Genomic DNA, 27,833 nt, shown 5'->3' on the forward strand with positions numbered 1-27,833 from the left:
AGAGATTTCGTGTAAAAAAAAATTTTAATTTTTTTTAATTCAAAATCGCTGCCACAGCAGCGATTTTGTTAAATTTTGTTTTTATTATTATTATTAAAAATCGCTGCCATTGTAAAAAAAAAAAAAAAAAATTTGTTGTGGCAGCGATTTTAAGTCAGAATTTTTTTTTTCCTTACACATCGCTGCAGGGGCAGCGTTTTTCATGCCGAGTGCTATTATTTTCATGCCTATTATTACTTATTAATAATATAAAAATGATAAACAAGACGACAGTATACTCAATAAAATTGTTGAAGCATGAGGAAAATTGAATTATATATCATAAATAATAATAAAAGAATATTAAATTTTTTTAAAAAAAATTTAAATTCTTAACCAAATTCGCTGCTATACCAGCGATTTTGAAGAAAAAAAGTTATTTTTTTTTTTGAGAAAATATGCAGCGATTTTTATTTTTGTTTTGTCAGAAGCCCTTTTGGTTAATTTTTTTTTTGATGTGCCGTTTTAGTTTTTTTAAAGAAAAAGCAACAATCTTTAATAAAAAAAAAATTACAAAATCGCAGCGATTTTTAATTAGAATTTTTTTTTTTTTTACAAAATCGCTGCTGTGGCAGTGATTTTTAATTTAAAAAAAAAATTTACACGAAATCTCTGCTATTTCGTCCTTTTTGTCAGAGGAAAATCGCTGCTGATGCAGCGATTTTGCCCTTTTGGCTAGAATAAAAAGTGATGTACCCTTTTGGAATTTTTGACAATTTTTTTTACCCTTTAGGCTCCGGACTCCATTATACCATAAGATATTATCCACAACTATCATCATCCATCAACATCTCTCAAATCGACACAAACAATCACATTATTTTTTAAACAAAGACAATTTTTATACATTCAGTTGTTGGAAAAGCAGTCTTAACTATTTAATATTCAGATCTTAATTAGATTCATGCCTCTATATCTTAATCACATCTTAATATTCAAATAGACATTCAAATTTAAACGTCTTAATCTTAATAAAAATAAACTAGACTACTCCCAAATTTGGACACCTGACTTTGCCTTTCTCTTATATTTAGGAGGATGAAAAAGTGAGTAGTACTAATTATAATTGAACAACAAATTGAAGTATAGAGAATGTGCCAATTTGGTGTATAAGTTATGTCTTATATTCAAAATGATGTCTCTTTGTTTCCTAACTCGTGACTGATAAAAAAGTTAGAATAATTAGTATCTTATTTGAGCCTATAGTGAGCTTTAATCATCTTTGACTTATGGCTTCTAATAATGTGAAACAACTTTAAACTCCAAAAAGTTGGTTTGGAATAATTAGGATATTTGCATTTTATTTTTGTCATCCAAGTGGTGTTATAAATAATTTGCTATCGTTTCGATTATTTTATCATATGTTATTTAATATCGGTATATAAAGTATGATTTTGTTTATCAAAAATTGGACAGATGTGAAACAATTATTTGATGTATTTGTCTGTATTTATTTGAACTTGAGATCAACTAAGGTAAAATGGATAAAAAAAAAAAAGTATTCGTCCAATTTATTAAACTATTAATTCATTTTAATTAGCTAAATATGAATCATATTTGTATTATTTGCATATATTTGATGCTCTGGATTTGTGATTTTTTTGGGTCTGAGTTTTTTTCCTAGAAAGAATTTATAATTCAATTGAGTCAAAAGAATTTTATTACCACTTTAAGAATAGTAAAATTTATAATTCAAACAAGTCAAAGAAGATGAATAGGACATTACTTGTCATAATTCTTTTTAGAATCAAATTAAATGAATATTGATTAATATTTTAAAATATATTTTTTTATTATGTTGTTATAAAAAAATTATAATTCATAATATTTTCTTATAATTTTTAAATATCTAAATTTTTAGTTCAAAATATTAAATTAATATAACTTAATTTGAGTTTGAAAATTAATAAAATTGACTCTAGAAAAATACTAGGTAACAAAATAAAAATGAAATTGACTCATTTTTCTTTTCAGTCAATTTCAAAAAAATTGACATATTTCTATATTTAGTAATAATTTAATTTTAACTATCCATTTTATCCCTAATGACATACTCCCGTCAAACTTGTTTACCATAAACTTCATATATAGTCACACAATCATCTATGACTTGTTTGTAGCATATATTTCATAAGTCAATCTTTCTTCATTTCACGTTAAGTCCAACTATACCACATAAATTAAGACAGATGGAATAACAGAAATGAATGAGAGTAGTTTTGCCGCCATACCGACCTTAGTATTCTCACTCTGACTCTTTTATATAAATTTCATAACCTTCTTAGATAAGTGTACCCTTCCATTTAATGAAAATTTTCATTTCCCCATTTTCCACACTTTTACATTTCATTCAATTTTCTAAGTCTGTTTCAACACTACTATATATATAAATTAACCAGTACTAGTACTAGTTTGTGTTGTTGTTGTGTCAAAAAATGGAAGAAAATAGAGTTATAGATATAACAACAGGTAGTTTTGAGGTGCATAAAGTTGTATCACCACCACATAGAAGCACTTTGTTGAAACTCAAAAACAGCCTTAAAGAAACTTTCTTCCCTGATGATCCTTTAAGACAATTTAAAGGACAGACAATGAAACAAAAACTGATTCTTGGTGCTCAGTATTTTTTTCCTATACTTGAATGGTGTCCTAATTATGGATTCAACATGTTTAAATCTGATATTGTATCTGGACTCACCATTGCTAGTCTTGCAATTCCTCAGGTTCATTCCATTTTTTGATGATTTCTCTGTTTTAAAGTTGATACATGTGTTAACATTCTGTTTTTTTTTTTTGTTTGAGTTGCAGGGGATTAGCTATGCAAAATTGGCTAATTTACCTCCAATTGTTGGTCTTTGTGAGTATTGTTATTTTTTGTTATTTTGATATGTTGTACTCGAGCAGAGAGAGGGGTGTATGGTCTGAGTACATTCTACCAGACCATACACCCCACTTGTAACTATGCGTTCTTCAGACCTCACTTATGAGATTTTACTGATATTGTAGATTCGAGTTTTGTGCCTCCTCTTGTTTATGCTGTTCTTGGAAGTTCAAGGGATTTAGCAGTAGGACCAGTTTCAATTGCATCACTTGTATTAGGATCTATGTTGAGAGAAGTGGTGTCTCCAACTAAAGATCCAATCTTGTTCCTTCAACTTGCTTTTTCATCTACTTTTTTTGCTGGACTATTTCAAGCTTCTTTAGGCTTTTTAAGGTAAAATCATATACTCCCCTGTGGCTCTGTCTCAATTTACGCGATACATTTCGTTTTTCGAGGGTCAAACAGTTTAAGTTTGATTGAGAGTTTGCTCATAGAATTTTCAATTTTTTTAAAAATGAAATTTCGAAATTCGAAATGTGTCACATAAATTGTGAATGAAGTACTTTTTTTTGTTAATACTTGAAATTCTTTTTGTTTTGTTGAAATATTTTTTTTTATGAATTTTGCAGACTTGGGTTTATTATTGATTTTCTTTCAAAAGCAACATTGATTGGATTCATGGCTGGAGCTGCTATTATAGTGTCATTACAACAACTCAAGGGTCTTCTTGGCATCACTAATTTTACCAAGCAAATGGCAATTATCCCTGTTCTAAGTTCTGTTTTCCACACAATTAATGAGGTTAATTACTACTCTATCTTTTAACCCCCTTTTAATCTATAGTTTAATAGTCAATGTAACTGATAATTGTATTGATTTGCCTGTCTTGGGATTATATAAAACTAAATTTGTCTTTTAGTCTTTCAGCTTTTTGGCACAAATTTTCATAGAATTGTATTTGTGTGTCTTTAGTAAAAGAATACTCACATGCTGACTTGGCTTTTAATGCAATCATGTGAAATCAAGATTTTGAAATGAAATAGTTTGATTAGATACGAAATTTAAGAAATAAAGATTTGTTTTTGAATTTGTGGTGTTGACTTATTGATGTGCGTGGTTTTTTAAATTTTGTGGTCTTAAACGTAACAGCTAGGATATTGAGATTGAAAAACTTACTAAATATAGAATGAGATAAAAAGATAGTTAAATTGAGATGGAAAGAGTAGTTTCATTGTGAATATAAAATTTTTACTGTACTGTTTGAAGTCAAAGGGATTGACCCTTTGAGTCCAAAAAGATTTTAAAGGGAAACGATAGTAGGTGCTTCACTTCACTTACATATTTATTACTCCCTCCGTCCTATGGTCTTAGTTTGACTGAGCACGAAACTTAAGAAACAATGAAAGTCATTTAAATCTTAAACTTGTCATATAAAATATTGAAATTGGGAAACTTATTAATTAAAAAAGAGATGTTTTTTTTAGGACAGACAAAAAAAGAAAGTAACACACTTGAATTGAAATGGGAAAAGTACTAGTTTGAGGGGCTTGACTGATGTAATATTGTATGTGCAGTGGTCATGGCAAACTATATTAATGGGATTTTGCTTCTTGGTGTTCCTCTTATTGACCAGACACATTGTAAGTATCATCATTTAAATCTTGTGATCTTAAACATATCATATTACTTGCGATTTCAAAGTTGTAACGCTTTTGAAAACAGGGTATGAGAAAACCGAAGTTATTTTGGGTGTCAGCAGGTGCCCCTCTTTTATCTGTCATTATATCTACCCTTATTGTCTTTGCAATCAAAGGTCAAAATCATGGCATTAGCATTGTAAGTTTCTAAAAAACCAAACAATTAATTTTTTTTATTTACTATATATTTGTTTAATCAATATCTTTATTTATTGATAGATTGGAAAATTACAACAAGGATTAAATCCTCCATCATGGAACATGCTACATTTTAGTGGAAGCTACATGGGACTTGTAATCAAAACTGGAATTGTCACTGGCATCCTTTCACTTACTGTAAGTTGAACACTCAAATTGTGTAACATTTTTCCTTTTTAGTCCGTCTCGAAAAGAATATCACACAGTAGGATGTTCAGACACACAAATATCTAACAATTGTTTTAGACCTTAAGTTTTAGAAGTCGTCCTTCTTTTCTTAAAAAACCGTGTCAAGTCAAATGGTGTGACATAAAATGGAACAGAGAGAGAGTATGATGGCAAAACTTGATGTGTTTGTAAAAAAAAAATATAGGAAGGAATTGCTGTGGGGAGGACTTTTGCTGCTTTAAAGAACTATCAAGTGGATGGAAACAAAGAAATGATTGCTATTGGGCTTATGAACATGGTTGGTTCTTCTACTTCATGCTATGTCACAACCGGTACGTATATGTACATGATCATGCTCGGCCTTTATCATCGATTTATTGTGTGTATGTATATATATATGTTGTAACAAACGTTACTTGTGATCAGGTGCATTCTCGCGGTCAGCAGTGAATCACAATGCAGGAAGTAAAACAGCAGTGTCTAACATAGTAATGGCAGTGACAGTGATGGTTACACTTCTTTTCCTCATGCCCCTATTCCAATACACTCCTAATGTTGTGCTCGGAGCCATCATCGTTACTGCTGTTATTGGACTTATCGACGTCCCTGCTGCTTTTCAAATCTGGAAAATCGATAAATTTGATTTCCTAGTCTTGTTATGTGCATTCTTCGGTGTCATATTCATTTCTGTTCAAGATGGTCTTGCCATTGCAGTAAAGTTTCTTCCTTTCATTGTTTCGTTCATTACTTGCTTTTTACGAGTGTTGTTAGCCTTATTTTGTTCTGTTTTTTTCTCTCTTTCAGATTGGCATATCAATTTTAAAGGTGTTAATGCAAATTACAAGGCCAAAAACAGTGATGTTAGGGAATATACCTGGTACTGGAATATATAGAAATGTTGATCATTATAAAGAAGCTATGAGTGTTGCTGGTTTTCTCATTTTAAGCATTGAAGCTCCAATCAACTTTGCCAATGTTACTTATCTTAAAGAAAGGTTAGTACTACAACTGCCCTGCATCGCATTACATTGCATTGCATCGTATTACATTTTTCTTCCTTCCGTACTTATGTATTTGCCATTAAAAGGATTTCAAGATGGATACAAGACTACGAGGAGGAGGGAGCCAAGAAACAATCGGGGCTTAGAGTTGTGGTCCTCGATTTGTCTCGTAAGTTCTTCCTTCCTTCAATCAGGAAACAGTTCCTTCAACTGTCCTCTTTCTTATAACAAAAACTTATTTGCAGCTGTGAGTGCTATTGATACAAGTGGAATCTCATTGTTCAAGGATTTAAGTATGGCATTGGAAAAGAAAGGACTTGAGGTAAGTACCACTAAGTGCCCATTTGGATTAACTTATTTTTAAATGTTTTTGACTTCTAAGTAGTTTTTTAGTCTCGGGAAAGTTATAAAAAAGTTTTAAAATAAGTTAAAAGTCAAAAGTATGGTACTATCTACTTACGACTTTTTACCTAAGTAGTTTTTTAGTCTCAGGAAAGTTATAAAAAAGTTTTAAAATAAGTTAAAAGTCAAAAGTATGGTACTATTTACTTACGACTTTTTACCTGTTTTACTTTTCAGATGAAATCAAACTACTCTTTAACACTTCTCTTTTTTCTATTCTATTGCAGTTTGTGTTGGTGAATCCAATAGGTGAAGTAATGGAAAAACTACAAAGAGCTGATGAAACCAAAAATTTGATGAGACCAGGTGTCCTTTTCTTAACAGTTGATGAAGCAGTAGCTTCACTTTCCTCAACTGTAAAGTATCAAATACCAGAACATGTTTGATATTTTTTTTCTATTGTATAAGCTTTGTAATTCTATTTGGTTCTATCAATCACCTTTTAGATTCACTACAATACTTGAATTGTACAACCAAAACATTAGCTAAGAAAGCATTATTCATATCAATACAAATAATTTGTTTAAACAACCTCATCTTTTACTTGAAAGGAATAGTTATTCTTGTTGTTGGTTATGGTGAATTCAAACTTCTCTAAGACTGGGGTACATTGGCACCAAAGCTATTGTAATGTATCCAAAAGTACAACTTTTTCTTTTCCGGAAACAACCTCTCTACCTCTACGAGGTAGTGGTAAAGGTTTGTGAACATTCTACCCTCTCCAAGCTACACTTATGGGATTAAATTGGGTATGTATTGATGTATATAAATATTTTTAGGTTCTGTTTCATTCGACATGACATTTAAAACTTGTACATGGTATAGCAAGGAATTAGAGACTACCCTATAAATAAAGGAAGTCAATGAATGCAAGTTAGCTGGGATCATACATTAAAACACATACAAGTGGCAAGGACACAAAAAAAAAATCACTTTTGATTAGAAAACTTTTGCAAGATTGATTCTTATACTATGTATGACTGGGATTTGTTGATCAGTTACAGATTAGTATTTACAAAGATGGAGCCACAAATTATACATTTAGAGGGCATTAAATCGAAAGTCGATTAGAAGGAGATCAGTCACCCAATAAAAATGTGACGATCACAAAAAGCTATGAGATTGTTCTTTAATTAATGTTCAAATGAGTCAGTCACTGATGGTGTCAAGCAGTAGCTTTGCTGAATCAACTCTATAACCTTTACTATTGTCTCTTCCTCTGGTAGAGTGAATAACCAACAAAAGCAGACATAAAAAATGTCCATAGAACCTGTGATTACATAATAGAATTTAAGTCAGAACTAAAAGTTTTACAGAGAGGGAGGGAGGGGGGCAGTCAAGAAAACGAGGGAAATAGGTACCGTATTAATCATTTGCCATCGTTCAAGCCTTTTAATTCTTGACTGCATGTCTTCAATTACACCATCCAAAGGTGAAATCTCTCTACTGGGTGAGGACTCTGAAGATGTACTGCTTCCCTGTTTGCAATACACAAAACACTTAAAGAGACTGACTAATCACTACACTTGATTTCCGACAGTAAGCTCAACCTAGATGTTATAACCGTGTAGAAACATACCACAACGTCGGAGTATTATGTGAGTGAGCTCAATCTATATACTATAACACTGTAAAAGCATACCATAATGTCAAACTAGTAGATGAGGGAAATAGGTGGTGTATCACATGAAGGCATCTATGATTCATGAATTAATGGAAGCACGAGAAAGAGCTTCTTTACTGAAATTGTCAGGCTGTCATCCATATGGCTTTTGTTGTTAAAACTAGCGACTCCTTCGGCAAATATTTATTAAAATTAAAAAAAAAAACTAAAAATTCTTTATATTTTCTACAGGCATATAAATCTCTGGAATGCTAAACAACTCCTAGCAAAGCATGACATAAAGTAGAGATCTCCTATATTCATCTTATTCTTCCTTGTGCCTTATCTTTCATTAAATTTGTACAGATCCCAAGAAATTGCAATTTGCAGGTCCTGTGAGACAACTTCCTTCGAAATGATTCACGCCTACCTTGTCTCTATTCAATACCTTCACTCACCATGATTTTACATCTACATATCGGTGCATTTGGTGGTCGACGCAAGACATGACCATATTATCTCAAGCGACCTTTCATGTTATCCACGATATGTTCAACTCGATCTTTCTAGCAAATATAATCATTTCTAATCTTCTCTAATCTTGTATGACCGCATATAGCATCCACACTCTCTGCAACACTCATCTTGTGGATGTATTGGACCTTAGCCTTCCAATACTCACCATATAACGTTGTTGGTAGACATTTTTCTATGACGCAACACCTGGGTAGCATTTCTCCATTTTAACCATCCTATTTTGATTTTTTTTTTTTGATAAAGGTAACATTTGTATATCAATCATCAGCTCAAAGCTGGTATCCAAAAATTTACATCATATCCTCCCTCCATACATGTGTGTCGGGCATAAACAAAAGATAAAGAAAAGAAAGAAGAAAAAAGATAACTATCCCTAGATCCTCCTTTCACCTTTATAAGGACCCTAGAATGTCTACAATAGCCACAGGGTCATCTATATACTCTGAACTACACCAATAGCAAAAAGTGATAATGCAGTTCATTTTAATCTTGTGCAGAGGGCTGCTCTTGTTATCAAAATTCCTAGAATTCCTTTCTTTCCATATGGTCCACCAAATAACAGCTGGGACAATTTTCCATCTACTCTTGTCTGTGCTGCCACTGCCCTCCATATTCCAGCTTTCTAAAGCCTGTCCTGTTCTCCCTGGAACAGTCCAACTTTTACCTCTGAAGCTAGTAAACAATTTCCACAGCTGGCCAACCACTTTACAATGTAAGAACAGATGATTAATTGTCTCTGCAACCTGCTCACAAAAACAGCATCTTGGGCACATTTGTATTCCCCTCTTCATAAGATTCTCTTGTGTAAGTACAGCCTCTTTCACCACCAACCAAGTAAAAACTACCACTTTATATGGTATTTTAACCTTCCATATAAGCTTCCAAGGCAGAAAGTTAACTTGGGATCCCATCTGATTCATAATTCTATATGCAGAACTAACAGTGAATAAACCTTTATTATGACATTTCCATTTAAGAGTGTCTTCTCCATCCTTGAATCCTAAGAACTGATCAAGTGTTCCATAAAATTCAGCCAATCTTTCCACCTCCCAGTCTTGCATCAGTCTTCTGTAGGTAAGGTTCCATCCATGTTCAGACCAAACTTCATAAAGAGTCGACTCTTGTTGTTGGTTCAGGTGATGAATATCCGGGAACAAGCGTTTGAGGCTTCCATTCCCTAACCAGTTATCTTCCCAAAACCTGATCTTCCTCCCATTGTTCACATTACATTCAGTTTTTGCATAGAAACCATGCCATAAGTTTCTAATTGATCTCCACAAACTGGTTCCATATGTGGATGTCACTTCCTTAGTCTTCCAGGGTCCTTCCTTCCCATATTTGGCCTGGATCCCCCTATCCCACAAAGATTGTTCTTATAAAGGAAATCTCCACAACCACTTTATGAGAAGACTTTTGTTCTGCTTCCTAAGATTTTTGATTGCCAGTCCTCCCTGCTTCTTGGATAGTAGCAGTGTCTTCCATTCGACTAGGTGGAAACCTTTATATTCCTTCTCACCGTGCCACAAAAAATTCCTTCTCAGAGCATCAATTCTTTCTTCCACCTTTGCTGGAAGGGGAAAAACTGGCATTAAGTAAGTTGGTAATGCATCCAGGACTGAGTTAATCAACACTAATCTACCACCTCTTGATAAATAGAGACTTCCACCTAGACAATCTTTTCTCACATCTTTCCACTACTCCATTCCATATCTCTTTGGATTTGCTATTGGCACCCAAAGACATATCCAAGTATGTTGTTGGTAACTGTCCTATTTCTACACCCAAAATATCCACCAGATTTTGTATTCTAGGCACGTCATTGATTGGAAAGATGTGACTCTTTCTCCAATTAATGTGCAACCCTGATACTGACTCAAATAGCATGAGAACTATCCTCAAAATTTTTAGTTGGCTATCTTCTGCATCACAAAAAATCAAAGTGTCATCTGCATATTGCAGATGGGTGATTTCCAATCTAGTATTCACCTCTTTGACCACATTAAAACCCCTTATCCAATCATTTATATGCGCTGTTTTAATCATACTGTTCAGGCCTTCCATGACTAGCAAAAATAAGAAAGGTGAGAGTGGATCACCTTGTCTCAAGCCTCTGCTTGCCGGAAAGAAACCTTCAGGAGAACCATTTATTAGTATTGAGAACTTGACAGTGCTAATGCAGAACCTTATCCATCTTATCCACTTCCTCCCAAAACCCATACTATGTAGAATTCCAAGCAAATACTCCCAGTTAACATGGTCATATGCCTTCTCTATGTCCAGTTTACACATTATGCCTGGGATTTTATCCTTCACTCTTGAGTCAAGACATTCATTTCATACATCTTCATTTGTTATTCCATTCTCTTGGAACAACAAACCTAGCTATCTGAATTGTTTATTTGGGCATTGCAATCCCGTTAGTCTCATGTTGTATTATGTTAGTTGGCTCATCCATCCAAGGTTAAGAAGCACTCACACAATGCTGATCTGTGGTGTCAACCCAAGGTGGTTATGGGAACCGCTTTTGTATACCCTACTACCATTCTCAAGCTAATGATGACTCCCTCATGTCCTTTACGAAATTTTATATTTATGAACTTTTTTTCTCCAACACCCACCAAAGGACCTTTCTAGGTACTAGACATTTGCCAAAGTCCAACCCACTTGTGATTTTTTCTCTCCAAGGTAGATTGGAAAACAAGACATGTGGCCGCACAAATGATACCTACATCTAAAGGCAATTCTCAACTTTTCTTAGTGCATAATGTACCCTAATGTGTACTCCCTCTTTCCTAAAAGGTGATGATATTCGAAGTACTGAGGGTCAATACACCTTATTTTGCTATCAATTGGGACATCAATTTCTAAAATAATTTAAATTAACTTGAACACCTTATTTTGCTATTAATTGGGTCAATGCACCTTATTTTTTTGAAGAACGAGGGTCAATATACAGGCATTAAAGGTACTAAAAAGTATGTAACACAATTTCAATATTTAAAATGTTAGAAAACTCATATTTACTGTTGATTACCAAAAGAGTGATTGCACCATCATAGTTGGTAAAGAGGGAGTATAAGAACCAAACAATAGTAGCATTGCATAAAACCCCATCATACCTCAAAATAGTGAAAAAGCATCAGCTAATCACAAACCAAACCAAATGAGGGATTAGGAAGTTTATAGCTTTAAGTAAAGGACTGAGTTGGGGTTTTAACCCAAAAATTGAGTAAAAGGACAAATCTGGACAAGTTGTTTCAGTTGGAAGAACAGATATGAAACAAACAATGCTCAAGGTTTAAAGCATAAAAAATGAACAAATTGTTTTAGTTGGAGGAACAAAAATGAAACAAACAATGCTCAAGGTTTAAAGCATAAAAAAACCATAGTCGAAGGACCAAAGATATTAATTTTCATATTAAAAGAAAAAGGAACAGTTCACCAAGAAGGATCTTTATATAGTTTGAAGAAAAAAGAGAAATAATAAAACAAAACAAAACAAGAAAATGAAACCTCATGGATAGCCTTGAAGATTTTCAAGCTTGGAGGAAGACCGAACTATCAGCAGACTTTCTAGTGCAAACCAATTTCAACAACCATTCTTCTTTAATTAAGAAAAACCATTTCCAACAAGGCAACAACCATGTCCAGACCATCATCCAAGTCAATCAGTGGCCCTACCATCATTAATCCAATAGCCTAATCAAGTTTTCAGATCAAAAGGTTAAGTCAAATCTTGTGAGTTGTTGACGAAATCCTATATTTGTATCAAATGCTAACTTGACGATTTCCATTTTGATTTGTAAGAGTGGAAAGTAACACTAACGGCATAGTTAAACACAAAATGTGTCTCAGCAAATGCATGAACAATGAGAAACTCAGAAACAAATGATCGAAGTAAATATTGGCCTCGGCCACTTCCAAGTTACTACACCATAACAGGAAAGGGCATAGATTATCACGCGTATAAGCAAAACCAAGCTTCAGTGCTTCTGAAGCTTCCTTCTACATTTATCTAATATCAATACATCAATCAAGAGAAACCAAAAAATTGAGGTATGCCAGCCCACCAAATAAGATTACCTGAGATTGTATATATTCCACAAGTTCATGCAGCCTTGCTGCCTGCTGAGAATGGATACCACTTGAATTTCCCCTTAGTGCAGGCAACCTTTCTAGAACTAGTTGAAGATAACTCTGTGAAGAAGTTTAGAAAATTAAGCTATCAGTTTGGACTGTTTCTGACGTCAGATAGAACATCCGTCTGATAGTAATAGCAATGTCAAATCAGAAAAGAAAAAAAAGAAGCCAGAAGTCGAAACCTTTGTGGTATATGAACCATCTAGTTTGAGTGTTGAGCCAGCGGCTGCCACAACCTCTTTATTGATCCCTTTAATCTGTATGTAAGGACTAGGAACATCTTGTAGATGATCAACCTCTATAAGAATCTGAAAAGAAGAACCCTTTACTTCCCAGAAACAAAGTCGAATATGAAAAAGTGTACCTTAATAGGTAAGATCAACTATATATAACACGGAATATATTAAAGGGTTTAATGTTGAAACTAATTGTGAAGGAGATAGAGTGCAGCATATTAGCAGGGAACCTAAATTATCAGGAATCAGTCCTGAAGCACATCGGATAAAAGGTAAATCAGGTTCAACAAAATTACTGTGAAACACTTAGGAAGACTACTGAAGACCTTCAATAGCAACTAAAAGAACTCATATCAGTAGTCACATATGGATCGTAACTGTCTACTGTATGCTACAGGCTAAAAGCAATCACTGATCATCCATCTACTTATTGGATAAGCATTCAAATACATATTGAGCTTTGAAAACCCAGTTATGACAAAATAAACTCCACAAAGATCTAAAGCTGAAACTGATTCAAGAAGTTCTCAAGAAGATTATTTGCCTTGTATTCCATGATCTAAACCCAGTTATGACAAAATGTTTGAGTTAGCCCAAGTGTTATTACTAAGCTGGTCTTTCGTCAGTTTAAGATATAAATTATATCTCACACCTACAGATGTCTTATATTCCATGATCATTTAAGTCATGGATACATCTTCCTTTTCACTTATTTCTCACAGAAGACAATAGACAAGTCTTTAGTGTGTTTCAGTATGATAAAAAGTATCCACAAAACTGGGAGTACCTTTCCATCTTGGTAGATATAAGCTGAAGCTTCAATATACGCGACTGCTTGATACCTGAAATCAGAAGTTGTGAAGCATAAGAATTTGATTAAAAATAGACTGACTAGGAAATAACCTACAAAAGATAAAACTGCATAATAAGAGCCAATTCACATTTGAATTAGTGTTGAATTATTACTCAATATAGAAATGTGTCATTCTTTTTGGGACTAACTAAAAAGGAAAGCGGGTCATATAAATTGGGACAATATGGACCAAGAAGTGTTAAATGGAAGGAGGGTTAATCATCACAGTGCAGCTTGCATAGGTTTCTCTATTCCATGGAATGAGAAGAAACTTTTAAGAATATCGTACATAGCTGATCATAGCCCTATTATGCTAGAATGTGGAAACTGGGAATAGTAGAGATCCTATTTCAAGTTTGAAAACTGGTGGCTAAGTGGAAGGCTTCAATGATCTAAATCATAGCTAAATCAAGATATGGTGGAGGAAGTAGAACCTTTAGTTGATTTTGTAGGGCAACCATTATGTTTTTATTTTTTTTGAAGATACCCACCGTGGGTTGTAAGATCCCATCTCAACAGTTCGAATGATGAGTTTTTTGTGTGAAAACATGGTTACCTTTATTTGGAAACAAAGAAGTGTTAGATGGAAGAAAAAGGATAGAGCAGCGGATTGCAGAGACATTCAATATTTCCTAGGGTCATTTTGAGAAAAGTGAGCCTGGGTTTGTTGTCCTTTTGGCAATCTGTATCTTGTTCTTTTTTTCTTGCTTTCTCCATGCAATTTTGAGGGCTTATCCAGTAAGTAGGTTGCAATCAGATTGTGTCCTATTTCTGAGAACAAGTAATTTATTTACTCATTATCGTAAGAGGAGAAAATGGTAGAATAAAGCTAGGACCAACTATTGGTGAGAAAAAGATAGATTAAAATGCCCTGAACTATTGATACAACAAAAGTATACTCATTATCTGCGGAAAGCAAATGAAATTATGAAACATGGAAATGAAGGGATGCATGAGCAAGAAATGGCCCAATAAAAACTAGCTTCCATTCTCAAATATTCCACATACCCAAGATTAAGGAGTCCTGCAACAGTACTAATGCTGATATCGAAGTCCACTTTCGGCTGAATAATATAATTTCCTTCTCTTATAGGCTTCATATGTAGCAGTAGAAAACATAAGCCAGTATGGTCAAGCATTTGCACATAATTTTCAGAAAAAGAAACTGTACAGCATGTCCTTTGAATTTTGATAATTACATTTGTATGCATTTCAAACCACACACCTCACGTATTAGCAATGCGAACCTTCCTTCACATATTCTGACTCTAATGGAATCACTCTCTGTTAACTGGCCATTGGCAGGTATTCCAGGAAGCCTCAAGTATATATCAATAAAATTCTGGACGGAACTACATATCTTGGTAGGATCAAGAATTCTCAAAATGTCTTGATATGCCACCTGTAAACAGTTTGCTAGTTAAAGTAACAAAATGAAATTATTCTGGGTCCTTCCTAGTAGCAGAAAGGAAGCAACAGACCTGTTTATTGCTTTTCAGCACAAACAATGAACTCTCAGGGGAGAGCACAGGATCAAAATCATTCCTGATTTTTAGCTGCAGAACAATAAAGGCAAAGCACCATGAATATTGCTAGCAATTTACTAAATAACAGATAATCGGATTTCTATTACCACTTTATGTCAAAAGCCACTTCAATCACATGATATTGTATAAGACTTATCTCATGCACTGTTACTTATTATGAAGTATAAAGTCATACATAAAGCACCAAAAAAAAAATGAAGTAATTACATGAACTTCCACATTGTAGCCATGCAAAATTAACATTATTAAGAGTTGATGACAAAAGAACAATTACTCAAATTTCTAGTAGCAAATTCTTCTTGATTTAGATGATGATTAAATTCCAAAGCCCAACTATGTCCAAATTTAAACTATCTAGTGAATACTATGTAAAAAATGTCAAAAGTAAACGTATTTCCAGAATAGACTAACATGTGCATGAACAAGATGTGGCTCAATGTACTGCTGGAACATTGGAAACACAGTTGTCATGATTTCATTTTGTGACATAAAGCAGCCAACTCTACTCTTGTCTCTTTGAACTCGAGAGAGAAGATGTGAATGAACACCTCCAACCTGTTCCAAAACAGGCAATAAAATCATTGGTGATAAATTTCTTAGTTGAATGCCTTCACAAAAAAGTGAAGCAAATTCAATATTATCATGTACAACTTCATCATACTTACAACAGCAATCCACAAATCCAGTGATTTTCTGATGTCGGGGTGCAAAGCATAAACACCTTCAAAGATGACCTAGCCAAATTAAGCAGATCTTACTCAGCTTGCCAAATTACTTTTTTTTTTCTTTTGGAGAAAGGTAATGTTGTATTCATCAGCATTAAGGACATGCTGGAGACCTACAAAAATTGGTTCCAACACAAAAACAAGAAGAAAAACCTAGCTTGCCTAATTACTATAGAAGGTTAAACAGCAAAAGCTAATAGCTAAACCCACAGTAAACTTCACAACTTTTAGAAGGAAATCAATTTTACTCACCTAATTCGACCTATACCCTCTTTTTTCTTATTTAGATCGTACAAAGACTTAGTAGAAGTAAGAAAAAATTCATGCATAACACCACCACTCATTCATTTTTCATGTCTTGTTCTTCTTATTTCTTTCTTCTACTTTTTTTTGGGGGGGGGGGGGGGATTGTTACATATCATACCACTCCACATTCTTCAGAAACTTCAAGCTCCTTGAAGCCACTACGAGCGCCTGTTTCAAGGTCAAAGATAGGTACTTTCGTTCTTCGGCAATTTCTGATGTCACTGATATTCTACAAATGACAAAAACAAGTTCAGGAACTGAGAATTTCTTAATAACATAATTTACTGATCTATTTGAAGGACTTTGGTAGGGAAAAAAAGAAAAGAAAAAAGGACTCTGTTGGTAACCTTATTCGCCTTCCATCTTCATTCAAAGTAACAAACGGAGCATCAATTTCAAGAAAAGATTATAGAGCAGAAGAGAAGGAAGGATTATGCTGTACCTTTGACAGCAAACCGAGATCAAGTGAGCTAAAATCATCATACTTAAAGTCCTTTACATGTTCAGACTTATAATAGCTTTCAAGGGAAACAACTTCACAGCCAACAATATTTGCCATCTTACGAGCCAAACTTGTTTTCCCAGATCCACTCGGACCTCCTATAATGGCAACAAAAGAGGGGAAAAAAGGGAGGCTAAATAAGATGCTACTCAATATAAAACATATTGACTTTTTTATTTTAGATAGCGAATGACAATTTTGACTGAAGATAAAACTTCTCAACATTTATTTCTAACCAAAGGATCCAGTAGCAGTATAGCAAGAACTATATTTACTAGGACCAATATTAGAAATCAAATTACCATTTTAGTCAAAGTTCAATGTTAAATAACTATATTTTTTCATGATCAAACTAAAACATTGATATGTTTTAATTAGGGAAAAGAAGCACTTTATTCCTTTTGGGTTTCTAAAATTAGCATATTGCCTCCTTGTGGTATGGAAATTAGTTAAGAGACACCTTCTGTATTGAAAACCATCAGTTGCTTCACCCTCTTACATGTATACATTGAATACATTTTATATGCAAAAACTAAGATAAAAGCCCGAATACCCTCCAAAAGCAATTCTCTTCTATTTGAGGATACATTCTAGCTATTTTTTTGTCCAATTCATATAATTCTATCTAAAAAATATTTAGATAGTTTGATGATGATTTATGGAAATAGAATGTGCAGTTGCAGTTTAAGTATGAAACAGGGAGGTAAAATGAAGTTCCAAAATCTGTATAGGGGTAATTACACTTTTTTCCTTCTTTCAGTATAGCTAACAAGTATTTTTTGAACAACAAAAAATCCTTATCCTTGGAGAAAATTTGTTAGTGCAACAGTTCTGGATAATTAGAAATCACGGTAACTTCAGTTAGGATGAGTTTCAGTATATTTTGGGAGAGGGGGAAAAGAGAGAACTTTGTTGTTCATTATACCAATTCCAACTATAACTGGAAGACCCTTGTTTTCCAGCAAAGCCTGCAAAAGAAACCAGTAATAAAACTAAATTTCTGTTTGTGAAAAGAATGAGCAGATGTTCTCAGGATTCGATGAAAATGTTAAAAATGGCTAATCCCATAAAATGAACCTGGATTGCTTGAACAGAAAGAAGCAATCCTCTGTCTAAATCATATGAATCAGGCATGGGAGCAAGCTGCATGGCATCCCTGGAAGAAGTAGGATCTGTTGCTGTTTTATAAGCGGAATTGAAACAAATGGACAATAGATGACATGTAGGTCACTGCTTCCTGCCAGTAAGACAAACATACCAATAACAAAGCCATGAGCAAGTGCTGGATCCAGTGAGACAAATTGCCATGTTGCTAACACAGGTTCCATTTTGGACTTCGTGGGGGAACGCGTCCAAGGCTGGGATAAATCTTCTAGCCGGTTAGCTGAGTTTGAACTCACACGAAGTGGCTTTGGAGCTGTGAACAGCCTCTCTTGGTTGCTGGCTAAAACAGCATTAGGTGCATTAGACAATGGTGGTGTATTCAGACGTGGTACCCCTACGAATGCAAAATAATTTATCAGAACACAAATATCTGCTTGTTGAAGTCACATCACCAATTATGTACAAGAGTCACACAGTCACCCTAAAGTTAGTCAATAACCAATGAAGGCAAACCTTTTTTTTTTGATAAAGAAATTTTATAAAATAGGCATCAAGAAGATGCAATGAAGGTAAACTTTTGACATGTTTAAGTTTGTGGATCCCAGGAATCATAACTAGGCAACACGCACTAGCCCTATCCATGATATTCTAGCCTGTGATGATATCAGGAATGACAGCTTCTTAGGATTTGCTTATACTATCCAATTGTTGCAATGAATTTTCCTTTTTCACCATTTTCCTTGGAGAAATATAAATTTTCTAGCGCTCCATAGACCCTTGCATGCCAAGGGCACAGTAGAGGATACATGTCATCACCCCCTACTTCCAAAGAAGAGTCATGTCATTCACATTCTCTGGTTGCACAAGGTACGGATTTAAAAGAAATTCTGTGTATAAAGTCAATATCAAAGAGCTCTTGATGCCACCACAAGCAAGCAACAGTCAAAAGATTAGAAGGTGGCATGCCCTCACCCACCATTACTTTCCTAAGAAAATCCCTAAAAAAAATGCATACACACTGTTAGATTTGTCATTGCTAATAAAAGCTACACCAAAACCCAAAACTATGGAGTCCTATCTATAACATAATGTTTGAAAAGATGGAAACCCAACAGCTTAACCACCATAATCAAACTCAAAAATCTCTTATACATTCACAAGCACTCTGGAATTCACGTTTAACTATCTTAGTAGAAAAGCCAGATTTTCTGCCAGATTCATTACTATAACTGACCAAGAGTTCAAACGATTAAATTTTGAACTGATAAATCAATGGGCTACTCTTAAACCAGTGGGAGAAACAAAACAACAATGAAACTGCATCCAAGAGATGACCTTTCCTCTCCAGAACCATCTCTAGATATGATTTAGTAATCCAAGGTCCATTAACACCCATCCTTGATGCTTCAGCTCCAACCATCTAAAAAGACAGTATGAAAACAAAGAAGAAGAACACAATGGGTTAACCATCCTAGAAGCAGGCACTTCAGAGAATGAGGTAAAATAATACATACTTTTCGATTTATTCCCCTCAAAACTAGATATGTCTCGCCAAGCGTATCGATGGTTTCCAGTGAAAGTGAGAAGTTGCCCTCAACAACTGATGTTGATGCCCTTTTGTAACTTACTACTACATTGTATCCCAAAGTCAGTAATCCACCCAGAGTCATCCGTCCAACCTACAAAAATTTCAATATAGTAAGAGTAAGAACAATGACAAATGCTTTTAGGCAATAAACAGAAAGGATTACACAAAGAAACATTAACATGAAATATTAAGGCAACTAATGAACCTAGATCATCCGATGGAGAAGGGTAATGACAGACAATTAATTTTGAAAGAGATGTATCTTGAGTTCATTAAAGTTCATTAGGATCACTCTAATGCAATGAGAAACTAAAACTAAATCCTTTACCACAGTCCGCTCAACAACATATCCATGAACCAGACAGTTCAGTTCTGCAGACCTTTATTTTTCATGAAAGCTTTGCTGCAGTTGAATAAGTCTAGTATATGATCACTCCTTAGTTGCGTTTAATTGCAAGTGGTGACTACAGTTTCCTTGGGCCACAAGTTAGAAAAGGTTCCTCCTCGAGCTATTGCAAATATTTAACAACAACATACCCAGTGAAATCCACAATTAGAGGTCCATGTAGTACAAATTAGAGGATAAAACTAGAGGTCACCTGAGATAGAGGATGTTTGGATTGGCTTATAAAAAATAGTTTGTAAGCTAAAAGACATAAGTTGGGACTACCCAACTTTTAGCTTTTAGCTTATTTTTTGTACTTTTTGGCCTAAAAGTAAAAACACTTTTTATCTTTCCCAAACACTACAAAAAAAAGATAAAGTGCTTAAAAGCCAAAAGCACTTAAGATACGTCAATCCAGACACCCTCATAATTTGATCTAAATAAGAACTTTATAAGCAACGGTAAACAAGTGTGTGATATTATGATGATTGACCGCGGTGAATATTGATGAAGTAAACCTAAAATCACACGGGGAGTTGCCGCCGGGGATTTGGTATAATTGATCAGTCTGTGATATGTGGGTTAGCTGCACATCGAAGGTCAAACCTTGCGGCAAACAAAAGTCAAGTATTTAAGTGAAGAATGGTAAAGAGGTTAAGAGGCTGGCCCATTATCCTATGAGTTTTGAACACACTGGCCTCGGGGATTTCTCGACTATCAAAAAGATCATGTAGAAAATCTGAAACGGCCTAAAATATCTCAAAATCAGTGTGGACTAAGCTCAGATAATACCAACAATTTTGATTAAGGCTTGTTTCTTTCTTGTAGACTTTACACTGCTTTTCTTATATATGGCTATGCGTTCTTCATTGTTTTCTACTTCTTTTACTTGGGTTTGATGCAATTAAGCCGAGGGTCTTTCAGAGACAGCCTCTCTACCTCCACAAAGCAGTGGTAAGGTTTGCGTACACTCTACCCTCCCAAGACCCCACTTAGTGGAATTTCACTGGGTATGTTGTTGTTGTTGTTGCTTGTTCTTTTTACACTTACACTAGGTCTGGTGTTTTCTATAAGTCTCTTTATTCAAAAATAAGGACCTTTTTATTGTAAATAGACTTGTATATTTGTGTAAGTATAAGTGAGAGATTTAGAGAACCTCTTACTTAGAGAACCTCATGTTTTCTGAAAAAAACAAATTGTTTATTATTGGAATAAAATGAATCTAGATAGAATACAACACATATAGATGATTTGTATAACTAATCTCAACTAGTTTAAAATTGAGGCATAGATCATTACTCGAATATCAGAATAAACCACTTACCTCAAATTCGGCTTTGGGACGAATGATGAAATTTTTGTCAACTATCCGTTGATCGCCCAGAGATAGATAGTATCTGATACCTGACTGTCGTACCTTAATCCAATCATTAATGCGTGCTTCTTCACTGGCAGATGGAGGTCTTAGGTACATCTCAATAAAACTATGAACACAGCTCCAGAAAGTCAGATGTGACTAATCATTACAAAGAAAAGTACAAGCACTATGGAGGAAATAATTCAGCCACAGTGCTAGGAAGAACCTAGAGCCTAGAACTCACTTATCGACTTGTGCTTCCTTTCCATGAAATACATGAGATGCATGCTCATCTTCGATTTGCTGCTCTAGAGGAATTTAATTAGTGCCAGATTTATGTTTCTTATATTATAAACGCAGCCAGTATATAAAGGTAGAGTACTCTAAGGAACTATGAAAAGTTCAAACAACTTAAGCAGGAATCTTTCTTGGATTACACCATCAAACAAGGATACACGTCTTCATATTAAAAATACAGGTCGAAAAATGAAATGATCCTAAGAAGCATGCCCTTTATTTGGGAGATAGTAGTCTCCTGAACTGGAGGTATATATTACAAACCAAACACTGCCTCCTGAATTATCAGATTAATCCCCTAAGTTGGATAGGTTATACATTTAATGAGTGAGTAACTTGGTGTCAATAGAAGTTATTTGAAACAGTTTTTTTTTTTGAAACTGATTTTGTCAACTAAAGTTCTAAAAGGCCATATGTTGTAAAAAAATTTTTTTTTTTTTGTAGAGTCATTATTTTTGAATGCTACATAAAGAACATAAGCCAGATGACAATACAGCACACAGGATGTAGAAGATTATCACATTAGTGATTCAGAAAGAAGCCTATTAACTGAACACATAGCTTTGAATGATCAAATGTATAATCTACACATAAGACCATGTGCACAGCCATGGTAAAAAGCACAAATCAGCTACGGAAAAAGTGTTATCATTGGAAAGGGGGTAAACTACCAGTCAACACCATCAATAAATGCTTAACAAGATTTCCAATTGTATCAGGGCCAGTAACAATGCAACAATAGCATGCCCAGTGTGATCCCACAAGTGGAGTCTGGGAAGGGCGGGGCGTACACAAACCTTACCCCTACCTTTGTGGGGTAAGAAGTTGTTTCCAATAAGACCCTAGGCTCAAGAAAATGTTGTACAGGGCCAGCAACATTGAGGACACAAAATGTCAACGATCATGTCAGCATGACATACATATTCAGGAGTGTGGACTAGACAATCTCCCTCATGAAAGTAAGAGCTCATACCATTAAATTCCATAGAGCAACATTTAGAAATTAGAAGTGAACCTTACATACCTCACTTTTGCATTTGAGCTTGTAGATTGGCTCTCTAAATGATGACACAAAACTGTTGTTAATTCTAATCTGCATAAATACATAGGGAATCAAGAATAGGATTTTGCAAGAAGACCAATTAGCATGGAAGACTTCAAATTTACCTGAGCATGATGAAGGTCTGGTTCAATATGCTTCCTGAACAGAGGGAAAATACTGTCGATTAGGGAATCCAGCGGGCAAGATTCTCCTATATCGTACTTCACTTTAGAAAGAAGACTGAAGTGAACACCGCCAACCTAGTGACAGGTACACAGTATACTCTATTTGATTAAGTCATATAGAAGTAGTTGCTCCATGGTTAAACAGAATGCAGCATGAAAAGACATTAGATTTTACCACAGCAACTCGTATATCTAGCAAAGACCGTAGTTTAGCGTGCAAAGCATAAGCACCATCAACTACTACCTATAGAAACAATGATCATCAACATACAAATATAAAAAGGACTGGGAAACAAATAGTAAGCATTCTCACCACTCCTGATGAGCTGCTTTTTATTGCTTTGGTACCAATGTGTCTTCTCCCTTGGAAATCAAACACTGGGATAAATGTATCACGGCCACTTATCAAGTCCTGCCCAAACGATCAGATAAAGGACCACAACACAAATTTGAGGAGATTAAACTATTCTAAAAATATTTACAGTATTTTTTTTTATGAAGTGAACTGTTCAAAATTATTAGGCCAATTGAACAATTTGTTGAGGAGATCATATATTCCAAGGCTGTTGGGACTGAAATCTACAGACAACTGAACTTTACAAAAAAATTATATCATCCTAAACCAGAAAAAAAAAATTAAACCCTTTTTGGGCCTCAAAGCAAAGAGCTTTTATACATAATCCAACCTCAATAAACAAAGATGGAAAATGGAACAAAAACCATACCTCAAGATTGTTGACAAGAAGATCAAAGTCAATTAAATCCATATCGTTCCCATCATCCACTCCAGTACGATAATTCTCCATTGACACAACAATACAACCAAGTACAGATGCTACTTTCTCCGCTAAGCTTCAGAAATGATTGAATTCACATGATTATGCCAAGCAATAGATAAAATCTCCACTCCGCGTCTACCATTCTCAATGACAAGCAAACAGAGGACTGACTATAAACAAAGCTTACCTCGTTTTACCCGACCCACTTGGTCCACCAATGCCAACAGTTACAAGACCATCTTTCTTAGAACGAAGCTCTTGAATAGATTTTACCAACAAGTAATATCCATGATCAAATGACTGCAACATTTCAAAATTTAAAAAAACTACTTTCAAATACCAAAACAAATACACAAGGGTCCGAGCTTATCAGCACGATCATTCAAGATACGAAAAGGGAAAGCATACCACATGAAGAGGAAGCGATTGAAGAATGGAAGGTGAAGAAGATGAAGTAGAAGGCTGTTGTTGGTAGTAATCGCGGCCACCTTCTTGCAATACTCGCTGCACAACATCATCATCCATAACCCCACAAAGTAATTTGCGATTGTTTCACTAAAAAGGATTGAACTTTATCGTTTTGGGGCTAAATTCAATGGTTCAAATTGGATTTTTGGTAAAACCCTATGGATTGGGGAAAAGGGATTTTGTGGGTTTGCTTTGAAAAGTTAGGTAAGTGTTGTAGAAGAGATGAACATTCAAGTCTTGTATTGTATTGTATGGATATGTATGCGTGTGCTTAGAGATTTTTCGTGTACAAGACTCAACTCTCCCGCTCGGGATTTAGCATTTCAAGAAGATGGTTGGTATTGTTGTTGAATTGCCTTTTGATTATTTGCGGGAATGTTTTCAATATTTCTCTCACATCTCATTCGTCAAAGCTAAAAAAATGAATTATAAGGTGGAACTTTTGATAATGTTTCATTGTGAAATTTGAAAAAGAAAAATGTAGCTTTGTTGTAAGAGCGAAAAATGATATTTAAAAATTGAAGTTGTGTTTGATTATGAATATGAATTAGAGTTGTTTTCAACTTTTTTGTGAGTAATTTGAAGTAAAAAGTGTTATTTTCAAAAATCTTGTTTTGAACTTCAATTTCAAGATTTTATGTCCAAACATGTTTTTCGAAGTTTAATTTTGAAAAAAAAAAGTGAAAAAAAATCATAACAACACCTCATATAGTTACTTTTTAATAACATGTACTACTCAAAGCTCAAAAGACTGAAACAACTTGATTGATGTTTAAGAGTTACAATTTAGAAATGTTACGTGGTTTTGATGGTGAAGTTATAAGAGGTGTTGTGGCTTTTAGCTCTTTTTTTCGATATGAGAATCATAGATTTTTTTTTATTGCTCAAGCAAGGAAATTTCGAGAAGGTGAAATTTACTAACTCAGTTTTATGAGCGAGAAGAGGTTGAAAAGAAAATAATAAACGGAATAATTTGAAAATATGCAAATTATACAGCATCGAGAGATAAAATATATATATATGACTCTATCTAGTTGTAAAAGTTAACTTGTAGAATAAAAGTAGTTATAGTTAATTGCAATTAGTGCCTATGTTATTCCTAACTTGGTATACAAGACGTAACTTCAAATAACACTAAAGAAAAAATAAAGTGTTCTCTAACAATTGTCAAATAATATGATATAAATTTCAATATTTAACAAATATGGGTTATTGGTTAGGCAAATGAGGTAAAATATGTTGTATAGACAAAAAAATTAATTAGTTAGTAGCATTAGTAAAATAAAATGACAAATTTTGAAAATGCGATGATCAAACTAGAAGGCAAATTAATTGAAGTATATCATCAACATCAAGCCTTGATGGTATCTCAATTATTTGGTAAATATTTGTATTAAGCAAGTCAATATTTTGACAAATAAATTATATTTTAATGTGCAAGTTATCTTTTAATTTGATATGGACTTAATGTTGTGTCTTTTTTATGATATATATATATGAAAGGACTTGTTACTAGGTATTCTAATTTCTATGTGATATTAGGGAAGACTAATAATGAATTAGTCAAATAAATTTTACAAACATTTAATGAGCATGAGATAATATATCCTCATCAATTCAACATTATAATATTACCTTTGGTTTTGAAGTATTTCTTATAAGCTTTGATCATTCGATAATGATGAAAATTGAATGTAATATTGTAATTCGATAGTATAACGTTACTTGTTAATAAAAATGTATTGATAAATTTTAGTTAACAAATAAAGAGGTAAGTTTGGTATTAAAACGTTTGATTAACTCAATTGATGTCATACCTAAGTGTTTTGTATGTATGATACTGACAAAATTGAAAGACATCAATTACATGCAAATAATAAAAAATACACACATACATGCAATTACGCAATAAAACAATAAATCATGGACAAAAATAAAACATGAAAAAAATAATAAACATTGTGATGCATGATGACAACTTCAAAGAAAACGTTTTTCTTTAGGCCAAATCATATTATTTTATTTTAATCAAATTGACCAAATTGTCCTTGAAATTCCAAGCAGACAATTCATAAGTTACAAAATGGAGATTGATTCTAACTATAGTAATTTGCGATTCTACCCTCCTTAATTGTTACTCCCACTCCCACTCCCACTCCCACTGTCCTTTTTTATATGTCATCCCTTTGTATAAATAGTTGGTCCATAATACTTGTTATTTTATAAAATCAATGCATAAATTACCATATTATTCCTTTTTTACCCTTGTGAGTTATTTGCCTTGAAAATATACATTTGACCAACTTAGAAAAGCTAAGTAAATGATTCATGTTCATTGGTTAAATTAATTCGTCTTATTTTTCTTTGCTTACTAATTAGTCGTAATAGTTTGTTGTCCTTCCATTTCTATTAATATATGTTGTTTCTTGTACTTCAATTATCATATTATTTTGTTGTAGTTACTATTCTTTTTTAGACTACTTTAGCATGTTTCTTTATGTAGTATTTTATCATGACTTTTCTGTTTCATCGCTTTGAATTATTTTTTATTGAGTTGAGTGTTTATCATAAACAATATTTCTATTTTTTAAGCCAGGAAAAAAATATTCGTACACTCTATCTTTTCTACATCCAATTATAAAATTATATTAAATATATTATTAGCTAGTAGACCCTTTAATGTGTCTTTGTATGCAAATTCAAAGAACAATATAATAAGGGCAACGTCTTCATTTTGTTTTATAGATACTCTAAGCATTAAAAAGATTTTTAAATTTTATGCTAACATATATTCAAATTTAGATGGCAAGAACCGGACATCCCATTATAAGTATGAATCTTTAATTATTTTTTTTTAGGAGTTATGATACGGTAGACATCCAAAATTATCTAGCTAACATGTATTTTGGATATATGTATTTGGATGTGTCGCATATATATATATACTAGAAAGTAATGGGCCGTGCCAGCACGGGCCCAATATTATTATGTAATATTTTTTATTTTTTTTGTTAAATTTGTTTTTACGTGAAATTGGAGAAAAAATTTGATGAATCTATCAGTGTGTTCTGTAAAATGTTAATTTTCTATATTTGATGAGCTAAAATTTTTGCAACATATTTTCTGTAGAAAATAAGTTTTTTTTTCTTTTGAAATGAGGAAATGATTTCTATAATAAATATCATAACTTGATATCAATAATTAAAAGTTGGATTACAAGTATGTAGCGTAAGATAACCTTGCATATTAATCGTTTGTTGATATTTGAAGGAACTAAGTTTTACAAGATAGTTATGTACACTTATTTTACATAACAACAAAATGTGATACATTGTATATAAAGTTAGCTGAGATGCAGATTGAGTTGTTTTGATCTTTGATCAAAAGATTAAGACCTGATACATATGAGAGAAGAAGAAAAAATATTATTCATAAATTACAAGATTGGAAAAAGAATCAAATCACAGTTGCTTGAAATAGGAGGTATGCACATACATGAAAACAAGTGTACAATTACTTGAATATAATGACTTAAGAACCAAGTGCAAGGCTGATAAGGCTAGGTAGATAGCTATTGTTTCCAAGGTCGGCCAAAACAGAGACAAATTCATAAACACAAATACAAGTAAAGTTGTCGAGTTTATTCTTTAAGTTCACAAAGAAAACACAAGCACAAATCTTCTTGTGGTTCATCTAGGAAAATGACCGCAGACTGGCACTACTTTGATTTCAAGTTCCTTCATCACTCACCTCTTTATTGGTAAACTAAGAAGTGATTGACTGTACAAAAAACTATCGGTACAGAAAACTATCTCCAAACTACCTCCAATGCATCGATTAATAAATGAAAAGG

The 27,833-nt window shown here is 33.6% G+C and overlaps 2 protein-coding genes across 5 annotated transcripts; one reads left to right on the forward strand and one right to left on the reverse strand.

Moving 5' to 3' along the window:
- Positions 1-2,326: 2,326 nt before the first annotated feature.
- Positions 2,327-6,857, forward strand: LOC125867918 (probable sulfate transporter 3.3). The gene is made up of 13 exons (XM_049548505.1): positions 2,327-2,762; positions 2,848-2,896; positions 3,046-3,253; positions 3,490-3,661; positions 4,435-4,500; positions 4,583-4,696; positions 4,777-4,893; positions 5,129-5,255; positions 5,350-5,636; positions 5,728-5,918; positions 6,011-6,093; positions 6,170-6,246; positions 6,554-6,857. The coding sequence occupies exons 1-13, from the start codon at positions 2,475-2,477 to the stop codon at positions 6,710-6,712; spliced, it is 1,938 nt and encodes a 645-aa protein (XP_049404462.1). The 5' UTR covers positions 2,327-2,474; the 3' UTR covers positions 6,713-6,857.
- Positions 6,858-7,316: 459 nt separating this feature from the next.
- Positions 7,317-24,307, reverse strand: LOC125867092 (uncharacterized). Of its 4 annotated transcripts, XM_049547513.1 has the most exons (26): positions 23,921-24,307; positions 23,700-23,812; positions 23,459-23,585; positions 23,047-23,145; positions 22,909-22,977; positions 22,674-22,808; positions 22,531-22,599; positions 21,454-21,512; positions 21,177-21,336; positions 19,394-19,558; positions 19,215-19,299; positions 18,034-18,273; positions 17,853-17,947; positions 17,701-17,743; positions 16,716-16,873; positions 16,392-16,502; positions 15,908-15,976; positions 15,654-15,797; positions 15,177-15,251; positions 14,921-15,097; positions 14,704-14,789; positions 13,630-13,684; positions 12,789-12,914; positions 12,550-12,663; positions 7,688-7,804; positions 7,317-7,596 (listed from the first exon to the last, which is right to left on the reverse strand). In XM_049547513.1, the coding sequence occupies exons 1-26, from the start codon at positions 24,035-24,037 to the stop codon at positions 7,531-7,533; spliced, it is 2,874 nt and encodes a 957-aa protein (XP_049403470.1). In that variant the 5' UTR covers positions 24,038-24,307; the 3' UTR covers positions 7,317-7,530. The 4 variants fall into 4 exon arrangements, 3 of the variants coding, with proteins under 3 accessions (XP_049403470.1, XP_049403471.1, XP_049403472.1); XM_049547514.1 differs by lacking the exon at positions 22,909-22,977; XM_049547515.1 differs by lacking the exon at positions 23,921-24,307 and having other exon boundaries at positions 23,459-23,580.
- Positions 24,308-27,833: the final 3,526 nt, after the last annotated feature.

The sequence above is a fragment of the Solanum stenotomum genome, chromosome 6 (genome assembly GCF_019186545.1).
Source record: "Solanum stenotomum isolate F172 chromosome 6, ASM1918654v1, whole genome shotgun sequence".
NCBI lineage: Eukaryota > Viridiplantae > Streptophyta > Magnoliopsida > Solanales > Solanaceae > Solanum > Solanum stenotomum.

Coding starts and splice junctions, on each gene's coding strand:
- LOC125867918 (XM_049548505.1), top strand. CDS start 2,475: ATGGAAGAAAATAGAGTTATAGATATAACAACAGGTAGTTTTGAGGTG. Junction 2,763..2,847: donor CTAGTCTTGCAATTCCTCAG/GTTCATTCCATT, acceptor TTTGAGTTGCAG/GGGATTAGCTATGCAAAATT. Junction 5,256..5,349: donor TTCATGCTATGTCACAACCG/GTACGTATATGT, acceptor ACTTGTGATCAG/GTGCATTCTCGCGGTCAGCA.
- LOC125867092 (XM_049547513.1), bottom strand. CDS start 24,037: ATGGATGATGATGTTGTGCAGCGAGTATTGCAAGAAGGTGGCCGCGAT. Junction 21,513..22,530: donor AGCTCAAATGCAAAAGTGAG/GTATGTAAGGTT, acceptor CCTCTAGAGCAG/CAAATCGAAGATGAGCATGC. Junction 19,559..21,176: donor GTCCCAAAGCCGAATTTGAG/GTAAGTGGTTTA, acceptor AAATTTTTGTAG/GTTGGACGGATGACTCTGGG.